General features: G+C 43.7%; 1 protein-coding gene across 2 annotated transcripts in view; it reads left to right on the plus strand.

The window, feature by feature from the left end:
- MFSD12 (major facilitator superfamily domain containing 12) overlaps window positions 1-22,068 on the plus strand; it is a 60,243-nt gene that overhangs the window by 36,396 nt on the left and 1,779 nt on the right. Inside the window, exons 2-9 of one of the 2 annotated variants that reach the window (XM_070747137.1) lie at window positions 2,035-2,245; window positions 6,367-6,499; window positions 7,376-7,573; window positions 11,567-11,659; window positions 14,430-14,522; window positions 16,420-16,590; window positions 18,172-18,266; window positions 20,287-20,417. In XM_070747137.1, the coding sequence (XP_070603238.1) occupies window positions 2,035-2,245; window positions 6,367-6,499; window positions 7,376-7,573; window positions 11,567-11,659; window positions 14,430-14,522; window positions 16,420-16,590; window positions 18,172-18,266; window positions 20,287-20,417 (1,125 nt within the window). The remainder of the gene's footprint in view (window positions 1-2,034; window positions 2,246-6,366; window positions 6,500-7,375; window positions 7,574-11,566; window positions 11,660-14,429; window positions 14,523-16,419; window positions 16,591-18,171; window positions 18,267-20,286; window positions 20,418-22,068) is intronic. The other variant, XM_070747146.1, reaches the window with a different exon arrangement.

The following is a 22,068-nucleotide window of genomic DNA, read 5'->3' on the forward strand; positions in this document are numbered from 1 at the left end:
AACATGAGAAAATATTATTTTACTGAAAGAGTAGTAGATCCTTGGAACAAAGTTCCAGCAGACATGGTAGATAAATCCACAGTAACTGAATTTAAACATGCCTGGGATAAACATATATCCATCCTAAGATAAAATACAGAAAATAGTATAAGGGCAGACTAGATGGACCATGAGGTCTTTTTCTGCCGTCAGACTTCTATGTTTCTATGTTTCTATGTATGCTGGCCTGTAATACTTTTGCCAGCAAAAATGGAGCTCGGGAGACCCACACTGTCAAGAATCCAGGTTGAAAGTTCACATCCCTTGTCCCCCACCCACAAACTTGTCACGTTGCCCACTCAGATTGTGCCAGCCTGGCCAGACTTTCCTCTGCTTCCGCCCAGGTGGGTGGGCATAGGATGTCCTTGAACTACTCAAAAGAATGCTTTGTAGCTGCTTCTGTTCCCTCCTGAAAATTACCCCTCCCACATTCCCATTAACATCAAGTCTTCTCTTCTGCAGCAGCTTGACACACATACTGGCGGAGGGTTGCAGGAGACAGCGGCAGCCAAAAACGGAGCTTGGGAGCCCATTTTTGCCGGCAGAGGGCTTGGGCTGCCAGAGGTGCCGTTAACATGAATGATGTCGAACTGGCCACGCCCACCCTGGCCATTTCCCCCCCCTCTTCCCGAGATCAAATACAACCCCTGATGTGACCCTCAATGAAATCGAGTTTGACGCCCTGTTTTAGAGGATACTTTTCTTTTACGAACCCAAAAATGGCATACGTAATAGTTCCTCCTTCTCATAAAATTCTCTGATAGGGCAATGGCTGGCGTGCCAGCAGATATGGCTCTGTGTGCCGGTCAGCTGATTTTTGGCTTGCTCAGAGGTTCTGGGAGGGCATTTCTGGCTTCCTGGGGGGGACGACGGGGGAGGGCATTTGTACCCTCCCCCAGCTCCAGGGAGGCCTTTGGAGCCTGGGGAGGGTGAAACACGAGCCTACTGGGCCCACCAGAAGTTGGGAAGTGAGCTGTTTTAGCCTCCAGGGGCCTCGGGGGGGGGCAGGGAGCTCTGTTTACCCTCCCCAGGCATTGAATTATAAGTGTGGGCACTCTCGCATGTACGATAGTGTGCACGCGTGCTCTTTCAGCACCTGTGGGGGAAAAAGGTTCACCATCATTGTAATAGGTGATATTATTGTCTACCATCTGTAATTGTCCATGCTTCCCACCACTCTTATATTTTTCTTACTGTAAAAATATGGTTGAAGACCACAACAACCAGCAGCAACAACATTATTTCAATCCAGCAGGCCTCGTGCTGTGATTTGATGAAGTAAAACGTTGTTGTTTCTTCTCATCCGATTATGATTACGAGTCCTCAGAAAGGGATGGCATACAAATCTAATAAATAATAATAATAATAATAATAATAATTATTATTATTATTATTATTATTATTATTACTATTATTACTACTACTATTATTACTATTATTATTACTATTATTATTATTATTATTGCTATTACTATTATTATTGCTATTACTATTATTACTATTATTATTATTATTATTATTATTATTATTATTATTATTATTATTATTATTATTATTATTATTATTATTATTACAATCCTAGATTACCTCTTTCAAGTTTGTCCAAAGATGCTGTTTCCAAAATGCAGTTGGACTTTCTTGGGGGGGGGGGGGTCATTTCTCTTCTCACCCAAGAAGGCTCTTCAGTTGTGACTGAAGAACATTTCTGACAGTTCTAAGTGAAGTTGGACTTTCTTGAGAGGGGTTTCCTTCAAAAACATTTCTCTTCTCACCCAGGAAGCTTCTTCAGTTCTAACTGAATTCCATTTCTGACAGAGAACTGAAGAAGCTTCTGGAATGAGAAGTGAAACGTTTTCAAAGGGGGGGGGGGGGAAACACCCAAGAAAATCCAGTTGCCTTCCGGGGGGAAAAAGCACCTTTGGGACAACTGTGGCCTGAATGATCTGAGAAATCTCCAGGATCTCAAGTTTGTCCTTGGACCGTCTCTCTCCACAGGGACCATCTGTGTCCTGGTCTCCTTCCCCTTCATCTTCAGCCCTTGCATTGGTTGCACGGAGAAGACGCCGGAATGGGCTGCGCTCATCTACTTCATCCCATTTATCGTCATCTTCCAGTTCGGCTGGGCGGCCACCCAAATCTCTCACCTCTCCCTCATACCAGAGTTGGTCACTACCGACCATGAGAAGGTGGAACTCACAGCTTTCAGGTAAGATCTGACAGGAAAAGTGGACCATTACCAGACTCAGTAGTGTCAACCCCTAACCCCCAACATTTTTCCCTTGGGCTATCCACGATTGACCTCTCCAGGTTCCTTAGAGCAGTGATTTTCAACCTTTTTTGAGCCGTGGCACATTTTTTACATTTATGAAACCCTGGGGCACATTGAGCGCGGGGGTTCTAAAAAAGTTTGGACAAAAAAATTATCTCTCTCTCTCTTCCTCCCCTTCACTCTATTTCTTTCTCCCTCCCTCTTTCTCTCCCTTCCTTCCTCTTTCTCTCTCTCTCTCTATCCCTCTTTCTTTCTCTTCCTTCCTCTCTTTTTTGCTCTCTTTCTCTCTCCCTCCCTCCCTTTCTCTCTCTCTCCTTCCTTCCCTCCCTCCTTCTCTCTCTCTCTTGCTTTCTTTCTCTTGCTCTCTCTTTCTTTCTCTTGTTTTCTCTCTCTCTTGCTTTATTTTGCTCTTGCTTTCTCTCTCTCTTGCTTTCTCTCTCTCTCTCTTTCTTTCTCTCTCTCTTGCTTTCTTTCTCTCTGAGCTTCGCGGCACACCTGACCATGTCTCGCGGCACACTAGTGTGCCACGGCACACTGGTTGAAAAACACTGCCTTAGAGGTCAGTAAGGGGCGTGCATAAGTGCACCAGTGTGCCCTCCGTCCCCTGTCCAATTGTCTCTCCTTATCTCATGTATCTTTTCTTCCTTTCAAATATGTTCTCCTATACTTTTATATCTTTTCTTCTATTCTTTTCTTTCTCTTTCTTTCTCTTTCTTTCCTTCCTTCCTTCCTTCCTTCCTTCCTTCCTTCCTTCCTTCCTTCCTTCCTTCCTTTCTTTCTTGGATTTGTATGCCGCCCCTCTCCGGAGACTCAGGCCGGCTAACAGCAACAATAAAGCAGTATACAATAGTAGTCTGATGTTAGAAATAATTAAAAGCCCATTAATATAAAAAAAACCAAACATACATACATACATACCATGCATGGAATTGTAAAGGCCTAGGGGGAAGAGGGTCTCAATTCCCCCATGCCTGATGGCAGAGGTGGGTTTTAAGCAGCTTACAAAAGGCAAGGAGGGTGGGGGCAATTCTAATCTTTGGGGGAAGTTGGTTCCAGAGGGCCGGGGCCGCCACAGAGAAGGCTCTTCCCCTGGGTCCCGCCAAGCAACATTCTTTAGTTGACGGGACCCGGAGAAGATCCACTCTGTGGGACCTAACTGGTCGCTGGGATTCGTGCAGCAGAAGGCGGTCCCTGAGATAATCTGGTCCGGTGCCATGAAGGGCTTTATAGGTCATAACCAACACTTTAAATTGTGATCGGAAACTGATCGGCAACCAATGCAGAGTGTTGGTGTAACATGGCCATGATTGCTCTCGCAGCTGCATTCTGCATTATATTATTACATGTCTATTCTCTTCAATATGTATTATGTATTGGACAAAATAAATAAAATAAATAAATAAAAAATAAAAATAAAACTTGTTGACGCCATTTGCCCACTGGCATCCAAACCAGGAAATTCCCTGTCAACAGAATGTCTGTCATGGGCCTAGGTAAGCCCATGTATCATCATCACTCCGCGAGATGCATTGGCTACCGATTGGTCTCCCAACGTGATTTAAAGTGTTGGCTTTGACCTATAAAGCCCTACATAGCTTAGGACTGGGTTACTTATGGGACCGTCTCCTGCCTCACGTATCCTAGCGGCCAGTCAGGTCCCACAGAATTGGCCTTCTCCAGGTCTCGTCAGCCAAGCAGTGCCGGCTGGTGTGCCTTAGAGGAAGAGCCTTCTCTGTGGTGGCTTTGGACCTTTGGAACCAACTCCCCCCACTGCCCGTACTCTCCTGGCCTATCGGAAGGCATTAAAAACACATCCTTGCCGGGAGGCCTAGGACTGTTGAGCACTTACATCCTGCTCTGGCCAATAGTATGATTATGCTATAGATCAGTGTTTCCCAACCTTGGCAACTGGAAGATATCTGGACTTCAACTCCCAGAATTCCACAGACAGCATTCCCTGGCTGGGGAATTCTGGGAGTTGAAGTCTAAATATATTCAAGTTGCCAAGGTTGGGAAACACTGCTATAGATGAATGCGTGTGATTGGTTTTAATATATTGGGTTTTCAGAATTAGCTAATTGGATTTTAATATTTGTAATGGGTTTTAGGTTTTAGTATTAGTTCATAGATTTAAATTTGGATTTCTCACAGGTTCTTTTTGTATTTATTCTTTATGTTGCAAGCTGCCCTGAGTCTACGGAAAAGGGCGGCATAGAAGTCCAGATAGTTAGGTAGGTAGGTAGGTAGGTAGGTAGGTAGGTAGGTAGGTTGGTCGATCGATAGATGAGAGATGGATGGATGGATGGATGGATGGATGGATGGATGGATACATGGATACATAGATAGATAGATTGGTAGGTAGGTAGGTAGATAGGTAGGTCGATTGGTAGACAGACAAACAGATAAATTGTCTGTGTGAATACCAGTTTGGTCTAGTGCTGTTATGGCGAACCTATGGCACGTGTGGCAGAAGTGATCCGCAACGCCCCATCTGCGGGCAACACGAGCCATCACCCCAGCTCAGCTCCGCCACACATACCTCCTGCTGGCCAGCTGGTCTTTGGGCCTCTGCTGTGCATGCGCCGGGAGTGGGGTGTTGGCAGGGGCACAAGTGCAGGAGGAGGGCAGGTGCATGGCTGGGGGCACACATGCATGGGTGTGGTGCATGCACGGGGGCCGCATGTGCATTGCATTTTTGGGGTTTGGGCACATGCGTACTTTGGGCAGTCGGTCTGGAAAAGGTTAGCCATCACTGGTCTAGTGGTTAAAGCACCAGGATGAAAACCAGGAGACCGTGAGCTCTAATTCTGCATTAAGCACTAAATCAGCTGGGTGACTTTGGCCCAGTCACTTTCTCAGCTCAAGCAACAAGCTGGTTGGTCAATTCCAGTTGCCACAACAGATCAGCATTGTTACTCCATGGAGTAACAATGGGTGTGTTGCCTTCCTCAGCCCCCAGGAGCGCTCTGTAGGCTTCCCAAACACTCTCTGCACCACATTTTTGCAAAAAACGCACCCAATCTTTGAAAAAATGGGATGCGGGGTTGGGGCTTCGGGAGGATAAAAAAGGCTGTATTTGGTGTCTAAGACAAACTGACATTTCCATCCTCTTTCGTGGGGGTGGGGGTGCGTGTTATACTCCAAAAATATGGTAGTCATTACTTGAGGACTGTTAAAAGCTGTTGTGAAAAGTTTTTCCTTTAAGTCCGTTAACTGAAAAAAAAATAAGAAAGTCAAAATAGAGTGATTGATTCCAACTGGTTGGGTAAAAGAAGGAACCCACAGAGTCGGTCTTCTTCGGGTCCCGTCAACTAAACAATGTCGTCTGGCGGGACCCAGGGGAAGAACCTTCTCTGTGGCGGCCCCGACCCTCTGGAACCAGCTCCCCCCGGAGATCAGAATTGCCCCCACCCTCCTTGCCTTTCGTAAGCTCCATAAAACCTACCTCTGTCGTCAGGCTTGGGAGAACTGAACTACCCTTTCCCCCCTAGGCCTATACAATTTGTATGTATGTATGCTTTTTATATTGGGGTTCCTTGCTTTTAGATTTTTAAATGTACAATTGCTATTTTAGATTCTAATTATTAGATTTGTCATTATATATTGTTTTTATCACTGTTGTGAGCCGCCCCGAGTCTGCGGAGAGGGGCGGCATACAAATCTAATAAACAAAAAAATAAATAATATTTATGCATGGTATGTTTGTTTGTGTGTATGTTTGGTTTTAATAAGGGTTTTTAATTATTTTAAACATTAGATTTGTTACATGCTGTTTATTACTGTTGCTAGCCGCCCCGAGTCTACAGAGAGGGACGGCATACAAATCTAATAAATAAATAAATAAACCCAGCAAATCACTTTTTTTTTTGCAAGATAACTGGTAGTTTCTTCCATAGAAGCTTGGAGGATCCTCCCAAGAGCTTCTATGCCCAGAAGGTGGGAAAAGAAAGAAAGAGAACCTGAATTTCAAGGGTGGTGCCTGGGACTTGATGGGCACCGATATGAACCAACCCGCTTTGCTTAATAATCTCTTGTCTGCTCTTCTTCCCTGTTTTCAGGTATGCCTTCACTGTCGTGGCCAACATCACGGTGTATGGAGTTGCCTGGTTCCTCCTGCACTTCCAGGTCGATCCCACAGACACGAAGAAACTCACCCAACATCTCGGGCGCCATGACATTCCTGTCTTTCGGGTGGGTGTTTTGTGAAGATAGTGGAGAAGAGGTGTAAGAGACAACCTCTGTCCCTTGTTCTGTCAATTGTTTGTGGGTTCACTGCTTGAGTCTTTCAAAATTGTGGCCAAGATCCTTTTTCACCTCCTCTTCACAAAAGATCCAATTCCTTGATTTAGTCTTGCAGTCCTAACCTTTCTCTTTATTTTGCTTCTGTTAGGACTCTGTTCATAATTGTTCATAATTGTTGGGTTGGCAATATATTGGCTGCAGCTGTTGCAGACTACCACAAGAGGGAGCTACAGTTTATAGCTTATTTCTCTGCGTCACCCTCTCTGTTTTTCTTTCTTTCTACTCACTGTTAGGTTTGCTCTGCATTTTCTCTGCAATCTCTCTGTATTGTAGTTATGCATATCAGCTAAAATGTGTTTAGGCTTGATAGATTTGTTTGCTGATTATGTCAAAGACAACTGGTAAGAAAGACTATGTACTTAGTAATGTTTGGATTGTTTTTCTGACTTGTGTATGACTTTGGACTATTTATCTGAATGTGTTATTTCTGAAAGTAAATAATTCAAGTTAGCATATCTGTGTGTGGCTGAGAAGTTATTCAGAACTAATCTAAACGTTTCTGTATATGCACAACCTTGGTAAACAAGGATTACTCTGCTCCTATTTTACTGAAAGAGTAGTAGATCCTTGGAACAAACTTCCAGCAGACGTGGTAGATAAATCCACAGTAACTGAATTTAAACATGCCTGGGATAAACATAGATCCATGCTAAGACAAAATACAGAAAATAGTATAAGGGCAGACTAGATGGACCATGAGGTCTTTTTCTGCCGTCAGACTTCTATGTTTCTCCTATATTAACAGCTTCTGTTCTCCCACTCTAGAACCTGTCCCTGATTGTGATTGGATGCGGTTCCATTTTTTCGCTCCTGTTCCACCTTGGGACCAAAGAAAACACACGGACAGTTTCCAGATTGCCTGATCCAGACGAGCATAGTCCCCTATTACCTGTAGAGCAAAAACAGCCCATTCGATCCGTCCTGCTTTGGAAACACTGGTTTCTGGAACCTGCTTTCTACCAGGTGAGGCTGGAAATTTATTTATATTTGTATTTATTTAGATTTGTATGCCGCCCCTCTCCGCAGACTCGGGGCGGCTCACAACAAAGTGAAAAAAACAATTTACAACAAATCTAAATTTCAACTAAAAACATTTAAAAACCCCATTTTCTAAACACACGTGCATACAGACATACCATTCATAAATTGTATATGCCCATGGGAGATGTCTCAGTTCCCCCATGCCTGACGACACAGGTGGGTCTTAAGGAGCTTACGAAAGGCAAGGAGAGTAGGGGCAGTTCTAATCTCCGGGGGGAGTTGGTTCCAGAGGGTCGGGGCCGCCACAGAGAAGGCTCTTCCCCTGGGTCCCGCCAACCGACATTGTTTAGTTGACGGGACCCGGAGAAGGCCCACTCTGTGGGACCTAATCGGTCGCTGGGATTCGTGCGGCAGCAGGCGGTCTCGGAGATATTCTGGTCCAGTGCCATGAAGGGCTTTAAAGGTCATAAGCAACACTTTGAATTGTGACCGGAAGTTGATCGGCAGCCAATGCAGACTGCAGAGTGATGGTGAAATATGGGCATACCTAGGTAAGCCCATGACTGCTCTCGCAGCTGCATTTTGCACGATCTGAAGTTTCCGAACACTTTTCAAAGGTAGCCCCATGTAGAGAGCATTACAGTAGTCGAACCTCAAGGTGATGAGGGCATGAGTGACTGTGAGCAGTGAGTCCCGGTCCAGATAGGGTCGCAACTGGTGCACCAGGCGAACCTGGGCAAACGCCCCCCTCGCCACAGCTGAAAGATGATTCTCTAATGTGAGCTGTGGATCGAGGAGGACGCCCAAGTTGCGGACCCTCTCCGAGGGGGTCAATAATTCCCCCCCAGGGTGATGGAAGGACAGATGGAATTGTCCTTGGGAGGCAAAACCCACAGCCACTCCGTCTTATCCGGGTTGAGTTTGAGTCTGTTGACACCCATCCAGGCCCCAACAGCCTCCAGACACCGGCACATCACTTCCACTGCTTCGTTGACTGGACATGGGGTGGAGATGTAAAGCTGGGTATCATCAGCGTACTGATGATACCTCACCCCATGCCCTTGGATGATCTCACCCAGCGGTTTCATGTCGATATTAAATAGCAGGCGGGAGAGGACCGACCCCTGAGGCACCCCACAAGGGAGAGACCTCGGAGTCGACCTCTGACCCCCCACTAACACCGACTGCGACCGACCGGAGAGGTAGGAGGAGAACCACTGGAGAACAGTGCCCCCCACCCCCAACCCCTCCAGCCGGTGCAGAAGGATACCATGGTCAATGGTATCGAAAGCCGCTGAGAGGTCAAGAAGCACCAGGACAGAGGATAAACCCCTGTCCCGGGCCCGCCAGAGATCATCCATCAACGCGACCAAAGCAGTTTCCGTGCTGTAACCGGGCCTGAAACCCGACTGCTGGGGACCTAGATAATCGGCTTCTTCCAAGGATCGCTGGAGCTGGAGTGCCACCACCTTCTCGACAACCTTCCCCATAAAGGGAAGGTTGGAGACTGGCCGGTAGTTATTAAGTACGGCTGGGTCCAAGGAAGGCTTCTTGAGGAGGGGGCGCACGAGCGCCTCTTTATAGGATGATGGGAAGGATCCCCTCCCCAAGGAAGTGTTGATAATCTCCTGGACCCAGCTCCGTGTCACCTCCCTGCTGGCCGAAACCAGCCAGGAGGGACACGGATCCAGTAAACAGGTGGCGGAACTCATAGCTCCAATGGCCTTGTCCACTTCATCAGGTGTCACCAGATCAAACTCTTCCCAGACAGATGGACAAGTACGTGCCCCAGTCACCTCAACTGACTCGTTGTCAGCCGACTCTGTTTTCCAATTGGAGTCGAGGTCCGCCCGGATCTGAGCGATTTTATCAGCGAAAAACGTGTTAAAATCCTCGGCACTACTCTGTAAGGGCTCCCCAACTCCCCTCTGATTAAGAAGGGAGCGGGTTACCCTAAACAGAGCGGCCGGGCGGAATTCCGCTGATGCAATCAAGGCGGCATGATACGCGCATCTTGCCGCCTTGAGCGCCACTTTGTAAGTCTTAATAAAAGCTCTTACAAGTGTTCGATCAGATTCAGACTTACTCTTCCTCCATCGCTTCTCTAGACGTCTCTTCTGGCGTTTCAACTCCTGGAGCTCCTCGTTGAACCATGGGGCTCTACGGGGTCTAGCGCCACGGAGAGGTCGCAAAGGCGCAATCCGATCAAGAGCCTCCGCTGCAGCCTTGTTCCAGGCTTCCGCAAGAGACTCCGCCGAACTGTGGACGAGTGCATCTGGAATAACCCCAAGCGCCGTCTGAAAGCCCTCTGGGTCCATCAGGCGTCTGGGGCGGAACATCTTAATTGGTTCCGCCTCCCTGCGGGGAAGGATTGGAGCCAGGAAGTCAAGCCGTAGTAGAAAATGATCACACCTTCTCTCAACCGCTATAGTTCATTCTTTTTCCAGGATCAAGAAATTTGGAAAAGCTTGTCCTGCAGATACAGTGATACCTTGTCTTGCAAACTTAATTGGTTCTGGGACGAGGTTCTTAAGGTGAAAAGTTTGTAAGACGAAACAATGTTTCCCATAGGAATCAATGGAAAAGCAATTAATGCGTGCAAAGCCAAAATTCACCCCTTTTGCCAGCCGAAGCACCCGTTTTTGCACTGCTGGGATACCCCTGAGGCTCCCCTCCATGGGAAACCCCACTTCTGTGGTTTTGCGATGCTGCAGGGGAATCCCAGCATCGCAAAAACGAGCGCTTCGCTGGCAACGGAAGTCTGGAGGTGGGGTTTCCCAGAGAAGGGAGCATCAGTGAAATTGTAGCATCGCAAAAACACGGAAGTCCTCGAAACCCCACATCCGGACTTTATTTATTATATTATTTAAACTTAATATTAACCGCTCCAAACATTTCTGTAAAAAATATGACTTCAGTAAGTTGTCAAAGTGTGGAACTCATTACCTGACTCCATAGTGTCATCCCCAAACCCCCAACATTTTACCCTTAGATTATCTACGGTTGACCTATCCAGATTCCTAAGAGGTCAGTAAGGGGCGAGTACAAGTGCACTAGAGTGCCTTCTGTACCCTGTCCTATTGCTCTCCTATATCTCCTATACCTTTCTTCTATTCCTATATCTCTTCTTCTATTCTTTCATTGATATGTTCTATTACTATAACTTCTTTTCTATTATTTCTTAGATATATTTTACTATGAGTATCTCCTCTATAACCTTCATCATGTATTTTACCATGTGTATATAGATATATACCCACTAAAACCCTCATTGTTTATTGGACAAAATAAATAAATAAAAATAAAATAAAAACGCGGAAGTCCAGAGGTGGGATTTCCCATGGAGGGGAGCCTCAGGGGAATCCCAGCAGCGCAAAAACGGGCGCTTCGCTGGCAACAGAAGTTTGGAGCCGGGGCATCCCAGTGGCATCGGCTTGGGTTTGTAAGGTGAAAATAGTTTGTAAGAAGAGGCAAAAAAATCATAAACCCTGGGTTTGTATCTCGAAAAGTTTGTATGACGAGGGGTTAGTAAGACGAGGTATCACTGTATCTAAAAGGCCTAAAGCATTCTTCCTTGGTGGTCTCCTCTCTCCTTATCTTTTATGTACACTGAGTGCATATGCACCAAGACAAATTCCTTGTGTGTCCAATCACACTTGGCCAATAAAATTCTATCCTATTCCATTCTATTCTCTGTCTTCAAGTCTATTAAAGTCAAACAAATGAATAAAAGTTCTCCATCATACTCAGAAGCAGCCTATCACCTTTAAAGAGAAGTTCTTGATCATGGCCTTTGTGAACTACACGTATCCTAGAAAAGCTTTCTCAACCTTGCCAACTTTGAGATGTGTGGACTTCAACTCCCAGAACTCCCCAGCTAAGCAGTGTTTCTTGTAGGCATGTCATTACCCAAACTAGGTAGCATCATCAGTGCAAATAGGTATGCACATATGTAATACCACTTTCTGCCTCCAGGTGGCGATGCTGTACATGTTCACCCGTCTCATTGTCAACCTATCTCAGACATACATTGCAATGTACCTCACCAACTCGCTGTTGCTTCCCAAGGTAAGTATGATCTTTGGGAAGGGGGGAAAGTTTGGCTTATATTGTCTAGTTAGTAAGATGAACTTTTGTCATGTGCCATGCTTCAGAGATGGAGAAGAAGTGGTCAGCAGTCTTCAGGTGCTTCTTGAGGGAGGCAGCTTGGGTCTCCTAGCATTCATGCAATTTTTAGCATCAGTTTAACCCTCATCTCTGATTTCAGGAGCCCTGAGTAACAAAATTATGCAATAATGCAAACCAATGAATTTAAAACATCAGGAACTGCTAACGCTTGGCGTTACTATACTGTTATTATGCTAATTAAAAAAATTACTGTATACAAGGGTCCATTTTGAGAGGGTATTGGACATGATTGTTCAGAGTATAAGAACCACCTCCCCCCCAAAAAAGAGGCTGAAAAATTGGGTGAGTCTTATACTCTGTAGGTTTTACTAGCTTTTACTTTTTTTTAATCCTAATGAGGTGCTAAGGAGTGGAGCGATTCTGTGCTTTGCTAGCTAAGCGATCATCCCTTTGCCTGATTTTTCTCATGGTTTCTCTTTCTGAAGAGAGAGAGAGAGAAGTGAAGTCTTCAGAAACTGTTTTTTATCCCCAGCTCAAAACCAGCAAACTAATGTGCTGAAGCTGACCAGATTATTATTATTATTATTATTATTATTATTATTATTATTATTATTATTATTATTATTATTAATTAAATTTGTATGCCGCCCCTCTCCGTAGACTCGGGGCGGCTCACAGCAGTAATAAAAAACAATATACAATACAAATCTAATACAGTGGTACCTCGGTTCTCGAACGCTTTGGTTCTCGTACATTTCGGATACCGAACAAAATTTTGGGCAAAAATTTGCTTCGGTATCCGAACAAAAATTCGGATACCGAACAGCCACAGAAAATTTTGTTTATTTTCCGAAATGCTACAAGATTTGAGGGTACGGGGTGAGACGGAATGGGAGTCGGAATCCGACACGCCCATCCTGACCGCCCACTAAACAGCCTCCCAGTCTCTAGTCTAAGCGCTCCAAGCTGTAGGAAGGGTAGGGGCGGCTGCAGTACCAGCAGCTTCGGGGGGCCTCCTTTCCTCACTGGTTCGTCTTATTCCTTTTAAGCAGCTACACCAACTTTCTCCTTCCCGACGGTGGCGGCGGCTTTCCTTCGAGCAGCAGCAGCGCCGGGAACGTCAGCGGCTTCCCTTTCTCATGTGATGTTCCCTGCACCGCTGTTGATCGAAGTGGGCCTTCTCCGGGTCCCGTCAACTAAGCAATGTCGGTTGGCGGGCCCCAGGGGAAGAGCCTTCTCTGTGGCGGCACCGGCCCTCTGGAACCAACTCCCCCCGGAGATTAGAACTGCCCCTACTCTTCCTGCCTTCCGTAAACTTCTTAAAACCCACCTTTGCCGTCAGGCATGGGGGAATTGAAACATCCCCCCCCCTGGGCACGTTGAATTTATATATGGTATGCTTGTGTGTGAGTCTGTTAGTTTGTGGGGTTTTTTAAATCTTTAAAATTTTAAATTGTTGATTACTTATGATTTGTCTTTTTACATGTTGTGAGCCGCCCCGAGTCTTCGGAGAGGGGCGGCATACAAATCCAAGTAATAAATAAATAAATAAATAAAAAGCTGCCGCCGCCAAGGAGAAAGTTGGTGTAGCTGCCTACAGCTACAAGACAAACCACTGAGGAAAGGAGCCCCCCCCCCCGAAACTGCCGGTATTGCAGCTGCCCCCACCCTTCCTACAGCTTGGATTGCTTAGATTATAGAGGTCCTCAGATCTTTATCCCATAGGAAATAAAGGAAATAGGGGCTGGAAACCAACTAAACCCATTTCCATTATTTCCTATGGGATAAATTAATTCTGTACTCGACCATACTTCTGGAACGAATTGTGGTTGAGAACCGAGGTACCACTGTATTTAAAACTAAAAACCCATAATTTAAAAAACATGCACACAACATACCATACATAAACAATATAGGCCTGGGGAAGCTATCTCAGTTTCCCCATGCCTGACGGCAGAGGTGGGTTTTAAGAAGTTTGCGAAAGGCAAGGAGGGTGGGGCAGCCCTAATCTCTGGGGGGAGCTGGTTCCAGAGGGTCGGGGCCACCACAGAGAAGGCTTTTCCCCTGGGTCCCGCCAGACGACATTGTTTAGTCGACGGGACCCGGAGAAGGCCACCTCTGTGGGACCTAACTGATCGCTGGGATTCGTGCGGCAGAAGGCGGTCCCGGAGATTAAACACTGACTAAATGAATACCTGGTAGGCAGATTATTATTATTGGGATTTTTTTGTCAGAAATTTGCATTTAGTTCCAGCTTTCAGCTTACTTTACAGCTGCATTTGCTTAATGATCACAGCGTTTGCTTAATGACTTCCGGACAAAAGTTTGTAAAATTGGGCACGGACCTGTTTAACAATCACTTTCACTAACCACCCTAATTCCGAGCTCAATCATGCTCATAAGAAGATAGTGTAATTCAAGGGTCTCCAACCTTGGCAACTTTAAGCAGTCTGGCGGACTTCAACTCCCAGAATTCCCCAGCCAGCAAAGCTGGCTGGAGAATCCTGGGAGTTGAAGTCCACCAGGCTGCTTAAAGTTGCCAAGGTTGGAGACCCCTAGTGTAATTTATCGTCCAGGTGCTTGTCCTCTGCAAAAGCCACCACTGTTGGGGAAGGATTTAATCAACGGTAGGCTGTGTTTATTTTCTGATCGCCTTCCCGGAAGGAAGAACCAAAATGGTTTCACTCCCTTTTCTATCCTCTTTTTACAGAAATATATTGCCACAATCCCCCTGGTGATGTACCTCAGTGGCTTTCTCTCCTCCTTTTTGATGAAACCTGTGAACAAATGGATTGGCAGAAATGTAAGTACTCCCAGCCTTCTTTGTCAATCTTTGCAGCCCTAAAGAAAAAATTGGCTTTCCTACCAGGTGTCCTTCCAACTACCGCTTCACTAGCTGCCAGGAAGGTCTCTTCCATACTGAGGCTTTAGGGGTAGTGATTTCTGAACAGTGCAGTCAGGCGGTAGGGAAATCGAGTAGGATGCTTGGCTGCATAGCTAGAGGTATAACAAGCAGGAAGAGGGAGATTGTGATCCCGCTGTATAGAATGCTGGTGAGACCGCATTTGGAATACTGTGTTCAGTTCTGGAGACCTCACCTACAAAAAGATGTTGATAAAATTGAACGGGTCCAAAGATGGGCTACAAAAATGGTGGAAGGTCTTAAGCATAAAACGTATCAGGAAAGACTTCATGGACTCAATCTGTATAGTCTGGAGGACAGAAGGGAAAGGGGAGACATGATCGAAACATTTAAATATGTTAAAGGGTTAAATAAGGTTCAGGAGGGAAGTGTTTTTAATAGGAAAGTGAACACAAGAACAAGGGGACACAATCTGAGGTTAATTGGGGGGGAAATCAGAAGCAACGTGAGGAAATATGATATGTATGATATGACTGTATGTATGTATTTTATATATTGGGGTTCCTTGTTTTTTAGACTTTTTAAATGTATTATTGTTATTTTAGAGTTTAACTATTAGATTTGTCATTATATATTGTTTTTATCATTGCTGTAAGCCGCCCCGAGTCTACGGAGAGGGGCGGCATACAAATCTAATAAATAATAATAATAAATAAAAAATATTATTTTACGAAAGAGTAGTAGATGCTTGGAACAAACTTCCAGCAGACATGGTTGGTAAATCCACAGTAACTGAATTTAATTGTGCTATTTTGTACATGGCTATTTTTTTTTTTTTACCAATTTTATATGGCGACCATTTCACTTAACAATGATTCCAGGCAGCTTACAGAAGTTGCATTCTGAGCTATATTCATTTACAAGTGCTGTTGTTGTGCTGTTAAAAAAAAAAAGAATTGTGGGTTATTTCTACTTCCTTTTTTCATTCTAACTCTTGCTTGCACTGTGTTTTTCTCCTTTTTCATTGTGATGCTTTCCAGCATTTTGCAAAAAGTAGGCTTTTGTCCTAAAGACAAAACACTTGACTATAAAAAACCTGGAGAAATTCTTCGATATTAGAAACACCGTTTCTCAACCTCAGCAAATTTAAGACTTGTGGACCTCAATTCCCAGAATTCTCCAGTCAGCATAGCTAACTGGAGAATTCTGGAAGTTGAAATCCACAAGTCTTAAAGTTGCCAAGTTTGGGAACCCTTGAAATAAATAGACTCAAAGGAGGTGTTTTTTTTTTTTTTTTAAAAAGGACAACTGGACTTTCTTGATTTTTTTTAAAGCACCTATGAGACATCCATGAGCTGGATAATCAAGAACTTCCATAGTTGTTGAATGAATATTTTGTGCAGTAGTGATTAATGCATCCATGTTTTAGAAGTGAAAATGATTTCTTTTTCCATGTATAGTCTGGAGGACAGAAGGCAAAGGGGGGACATGATCGAAACATTTAAATATGTCAAAGGGCTAAATAAGGTTGAGGAGGGACGTGTTTTTAATAGGAAAGTAAACACAAGAACAAGGGGACACAATCTGAAGTTAGTTGGGGGAAAGATCAAGAGCAACAAGAGAAAATATTATTTTACTGAAAGAGTAGTAGATGATCCTTGGAACAAACGTCCAGCAGACGTGGTTGGTAAATCCACAATAACTGAATTTAAACATGCCTGGGATAAACATAGATCCATTCTAAGATAAAATACAAAAATAGTATAAGGGCAGACGAGATGGACCATGATGTCTTTTTCTGCCGTCAATCTTCTATGTTTCTATGTTTCTATCTTAGCTCACCTACTTCCTGGGACTGCTGATAATCTTGGCTTTTGCCTCCTGGGTGGCCATATCTGAGCGACTCGGCATAGAGGTTTACGGGGCTGCTGTTCTGCTTGGGACCGGTTCGGCCACCATCCTGGTAACATCCCTCTCCATGACAGCTGATCTCATCGGGCCCCACACGGTATGAAGCACCTTGTGTAAAAGATTTATAAGGCCTTGGTAAGGCCACACTTGGAATACTGCCTTCAGTTTTGGTCACCACCACACAAAAAGGATGTTGAGGCTTTAGAAAAAGTGCAGAGAAGAGCAACAAAGATGATTAGGAGACTGTGGGACTAAAACATATGAAGAATGGATGCAGGAACTGGGCATGGCTAGTTTGATGAGGAGAAGGACTAGGGGAGACATGATAGTGGTGTTCCAATATCTCAGGGTTGCCACAAAGAAGAGGGAGTCAAACTATTCTCCAAAGCACCTGAAAATGGAACAAGAAACAATGGGAGGAAGCTGAACAAGGAGAGAAGCAACTTAGAACTAAGGATAAATTTCCTGACAGTTAAAACAATTAATCAGTGGAACAGCTTGCCTCCAGAAGTTGTGAATGTTCCAACACTGGAAGTTTTTAAGAAGATGTTGGATAACCATCTGTCTGAAGTCCTGTAGGGTTTCCTGCCTAAGCAGGGGGTTGGACTAGAAGTCCTCCAAGGTCCTTCATTAATTAGAAGTCCTCCAAGCTTTATTATTATTATTATTATTATTATTATTATTATTATTATTATTAATTATTATTATTATTATTATTATTATTATTATTATTATTTCAGTACAACACAGCAAACAAGATCACTATGCTGGATTTCATATTTCATCACCAGTCGGGCGCTTCCCAAGCACCTAGGACTGCGTGATGTAGCGGCGAATTATGTTTGCCGATCCCAGTAAAGTGGCCTTTTGCAATTGACAGATGGAGATTTTGTCAGTTCCGATGGTTTTCAAATGTCCGCTGAGATCCTTTGGTACTGCGCCCAGCGTGCCAAGTACCACTGGGACCACTTTCACTGGCTTATGCCAGAGTCGTTGCAGCTCGATTTTTAGATCTTCGTATTTCACTAATTTCTCTAGCTGCTTCTCCTCAATTCTGCTGTCCCCTGGGATTGCGATGTCGATGATCCATACTTTCTTTTTCTCCATGATCACAATGTCTGGTGTGTTATGCTTCAGAATTCGGTCAGTCTGAAGTCGGAAGTCCCACAGTAGTTTTGCTTGCTCATTTTCGACCACTTTTTCGGGCTTATGATCCCACCAGTTCTTTGCCACTGGGAAATGGTAGTTCCGGCACAAGTTCCAGTGGATCATCTGTGCCACAGCATCATGTCTATGCTTGTAGTCAGTCTGTGCAATCTTTTTGCAGCAGCTGAGTATGTGATCGATTGTTTCATCTGTTTCTTTAATAATAATAATAATAATTTATTTTTATTATTATTATTATTATTATTATTATTATTATTATTATTATTATTATTATTATTATATGGAGTCATTCAGACTACACCACTCCCTCCCCCCACGCCCCTAGGTCAAACACAACTGTGTTGCGGCCCTCAATGAAATTGAGTTTGACATCCCCGTAGTATACTGTAGAACTATATATTTCAGGTTTTGCCTCTTCTTTTTGTTGCAAAGTTTTGCTTTCTGTCCAGGGTGAGGCCTGGCAACCACTCAAGTAGTCCTGATGTATTCTGTGCCTCATTTTCTCCGATAGCACAACGGCGCATTCGTCTACGGGGCCATGAGCTTCACGGACAAAGTTGCCAACGGATTGTCGGTGATGATTATCCAGAACATGCACCCATGCCCGTAAGTGAAGGGTGGGGGGCCACAGTGAAACAGGGGTGTTGGTGAAAACAGGTTTAAGCCCCTCTGGCACATCAGTGAATCAAAGGGCAGAGAAAATGGAGGGTACTTTTTGGAGAAACGTTCCTGCTTGCCAGAACAGGCCAGGTGGAATAATTGTTTTTAACGTCCATTTGAATGTATCTGGACTCAGCATGTTTTTCCTATTACATAGTTTATATTTTTATATAGGCCGCCCTGAGTCCACAAGGAGAAGGGTGGACTATAAATCTAATGAATAAATAAATCTAGTTAATAATATTTTGTGTTAAACCAAAATTTGCTTAACCATAATTTATGGTATTTTATTCCAATTTCATCTTAGATTGTATTTTATTCCAATTTCTTTTTAAATAGTTTTTTTCCCGATTTTACTTTAAATTGCTTTTATCAAATTTCAGTAATAGTTTGTTTCTGGAACTCTACACTTTAATATGGCCCAAGGATGGATGGATGGATGGATGGATGGATGGATGGATGGATGGATGGATGGATGGATGGATGGATGGATGGATAGATAGATAGATAGATAGATAGATAGATAGATAGATAGATAGATAGATAGATAGATAGATAGATAGATAGATAGAGCAAATAAAGCAAATAAATAAAGCTTAACTATAGTTTATTTAATAAACCATAATTGGCTGGACTGTAGTACATATTGGGCCATCTAGTACAGTTGCAAGCCATTGATTAAGTTTATTGCTTAAGGCAAATTTTAAATCAAATACTGGTACATGGAAGTGGAAACTATGGTTGATCAAACCGTTGTTCAGTTTTCATATCGCATTACAGACTACCTTAATGCTTACAAACCATATTATATCTTGCGGGGCCTCCTAACCTTTAATAGCTGGATTGAGAACTTTTGGAGAGGAGGATTTCAAGAGGGAGTGTTAGAGATACCAAAGCTGAAGGGAATCCTCCATGTACCAAAGCAGTCTACCATAGAGTGTACAGCAACAGTGATTGAGGAACGGTATTTGGTAGTAGTCTCAGCGAAACTCTCGAAATGGCAAGAAATGTAGCTCCATCCAATTTTTCCTGTTTTGCTTCTACAAGGTTTTTATGTTCTCCCGTGGAATTATATTTATATTTTTAAGTTTAGATTGATTTTATTTTAGTATTCATTCTGCTGTGAGCCGCCCTGAGTCTGCGGAGAAGGGCGGCATAGAAATCTAATAAATAATAAGAATAAGAATAGAATAGAATAGAATTCTTTATTGGCCAAGTATGATTGGACACACAAGGAATTTATCTTTGGTGCATATGCTCTCAGTGTACATAAAAGAAAATATAGATTTGTCAAGTATCATGAGGTACAACGCTTAATGATTGTCATAGGGTCCAAAGACGGGCTACAAGAATGGCGGAAGGTCTTAAGCATAAAACGTATCAGGAAAGACTTAATGAACGCAATCTGTATAGTCTGGAGGACAGAAGGAAAAGGGGGGACATGATCGAAACATTTAAATATGTTAAAGGGTTAAATAAGGTCCAGGAGGGAAGTGTTTTTAATAGGAAAGTGAACACAAGAACAAGGGGACACAATCTGAAGTTAGTTGGGGGAAAGATCAAAAGCAACATGAGAAAATATTATTTTATTGAAAGAGTAGTAGATCCTTGGAACAAACGTCCAGCAGACGTGGTAGATAAATTCACAGTAACTGAATTCAAACATGCCTGGGATAAACATATATCCATCCTAAGATAAAAATACAGAAAATAGTATAAGTGCAGACTAGATGGACCATGAGGTCTTTTTCTGCCGTCAGTCTTCTATGTTTCTATAGGGGTCGAATAAGCAATGAAGAAACGATCATAAATCATAATAAAATAATATTTGCCAGCTTTGCTTATCCAGGGGTTCTGAAGAGAGAACCTCCATGTGCAAGAGCAGTGTGCACAACCTAATATTTATCTTCATGTTGCTTTTTTCACCCCCTTCTATTCCTCCATCCCCACCCTTCACAAAATCCAGGACTGAGTTCTGTTGCAACGGCTGTGTGAACTTCTATCATTGGGTCATGGTCTCAGTTACTGGAGGCATGGCAGTGGTGGCTGCCCTCTTCCTTGCCACCATCATGATCTGGCCAATCGGCATCCGTTTCCGTAAGTAGGACTTGCCATGATGGGAAAATAGGGTGTTGGGGAAGATAGAAGAGATGGAAGCAGAGAAGTGCAGATGTAACTACAGATAGTCCTTGTCTAAACAGCCACAATTGGCTACAGAGATTCTCAGTCTCTGTTCTGTGCACGGCCCTCGGATCGAAACCCCCGACTCAAAAATCCCTTATTTTATTATTATTATTATTAATAATAATAATAATAATAATAATAATAATAATAATTTATTAGATTTGTATGCCGCCCCTCTCCGAAGATTCGGGGCGGCTCACAACAGTAATAAAAACAGTATAACAATGGGACAAATCTAATAATAAAAATATATAAAAACCCCAATAATTAAAAACCATATAACACATACACACCAAACATGAAATATAAAAAGCCTGGGGGAGATGTCTTAGTTCCCCCATGCCTTGCGATATAGGTGGGTCTTGAGTAACTTGCAAAAGACAAGGAGGGTGGGGGCCGTTCTAATCTCCGGGGGGAGTTGATTCCAGAGGGCCGGGGCCGCCACAGAGAAGGCTCTTCCCCTGGGGCCCGCCAAACGACATTGTTTGGTTGACGGGACCTGGAGAAGGCCAACTCTGTGGGACCTTATTGGCCCCTGGGATTCATGCGGTAGAAGGCGGTTCCAGAGGTATTCTGGTCCAATGCCATGTAGGGCTTTAAAGGTCATTACCAAATCAAACTCTTTATTGATATAAGCACAGATAACAAAAAGCAGTTTTTAAACGGCCAAGAAGAAGGGAGTGTTTTCTGTTTAGATCTAAATGTCAACCATGTCCCAGAAAGATACTAAACTCGGCCAAATCAGCATTCCTAGATAACACAGTCCATTTATCATTTAAGCATATGAATTGTGTTCACCAGAGTCCTGGCAACAAGCATCCAGCAGAGAAATTTATTTATTTATTTATTTATTAGATTTGTATGACGCCCCTCTCCGTAGACTCGCGGTGGCTCACAATACAATAAAAACAGTTCCTGACAAATCTAATAATTTACAATTTAAAATTTAAAACAGTTAAAAAACCCCATTTTTAAGCAGACATACCTACAAACATACCATACATAAATTATATAGGCCCAGGGGAGAGTGTTATTGTGTTATTGAGTGTTATTGTGTTATTGTTATTGTGTTATTGAGTGTTATTGTGGCATAAATCATGGTTTTAAAGCCTCGTTCAAGCACACACCCGTCTCACATCTATTCCATTGAAACGACGTTGAATCCCCACACGCAATTTCCCAAGATCCTTTGCGTTTATACTCCTGGAAGTGACATCACACCACAAAGAGGCTAAGTCAATACACGAATACCTTTACAATGCAACTCCTCTCGCCTTCTGAGCCATCTTCTATAGTGAGGGTCTATCCACTAACTTTCTACTCAAATGTCATCCTCATCTTCTGACTGGGACCACTCTTTCATTGTCATATCAGCCCCCGCTAGTGGTTCCTCAGGCTCACTCAGGTCACTTTCTCCCTCACACTCTGCTTCAGCTGGCAACCCCTTTGGCCAAGGGTATCCAGAGCGGCCTGGCTCACCCTCCTCAGAATCTGACATGACCTGAGGTGGACAAGGAGCACTCACAACAATCTCCAGGTCATGGTTGTCCCAAAGGTGCTTTTT

The sequence above is a fragment of the Erythrolamprus reginae genome, chromosome 1 (genome assembly GCF_031021105.1).
Source record: "Erythrolamprus reginae isolate rEryReg1 chromosome 1, rEryReg1.hap1, whole genome shotgun sequence".
Classification (NCBI taxonomy): Eukaryota; Metazoa; Chordata; class Lepidosauria; order Squamata; family Dipsadidae; genus Erythrolamprus; species Erythrolamprus reginae.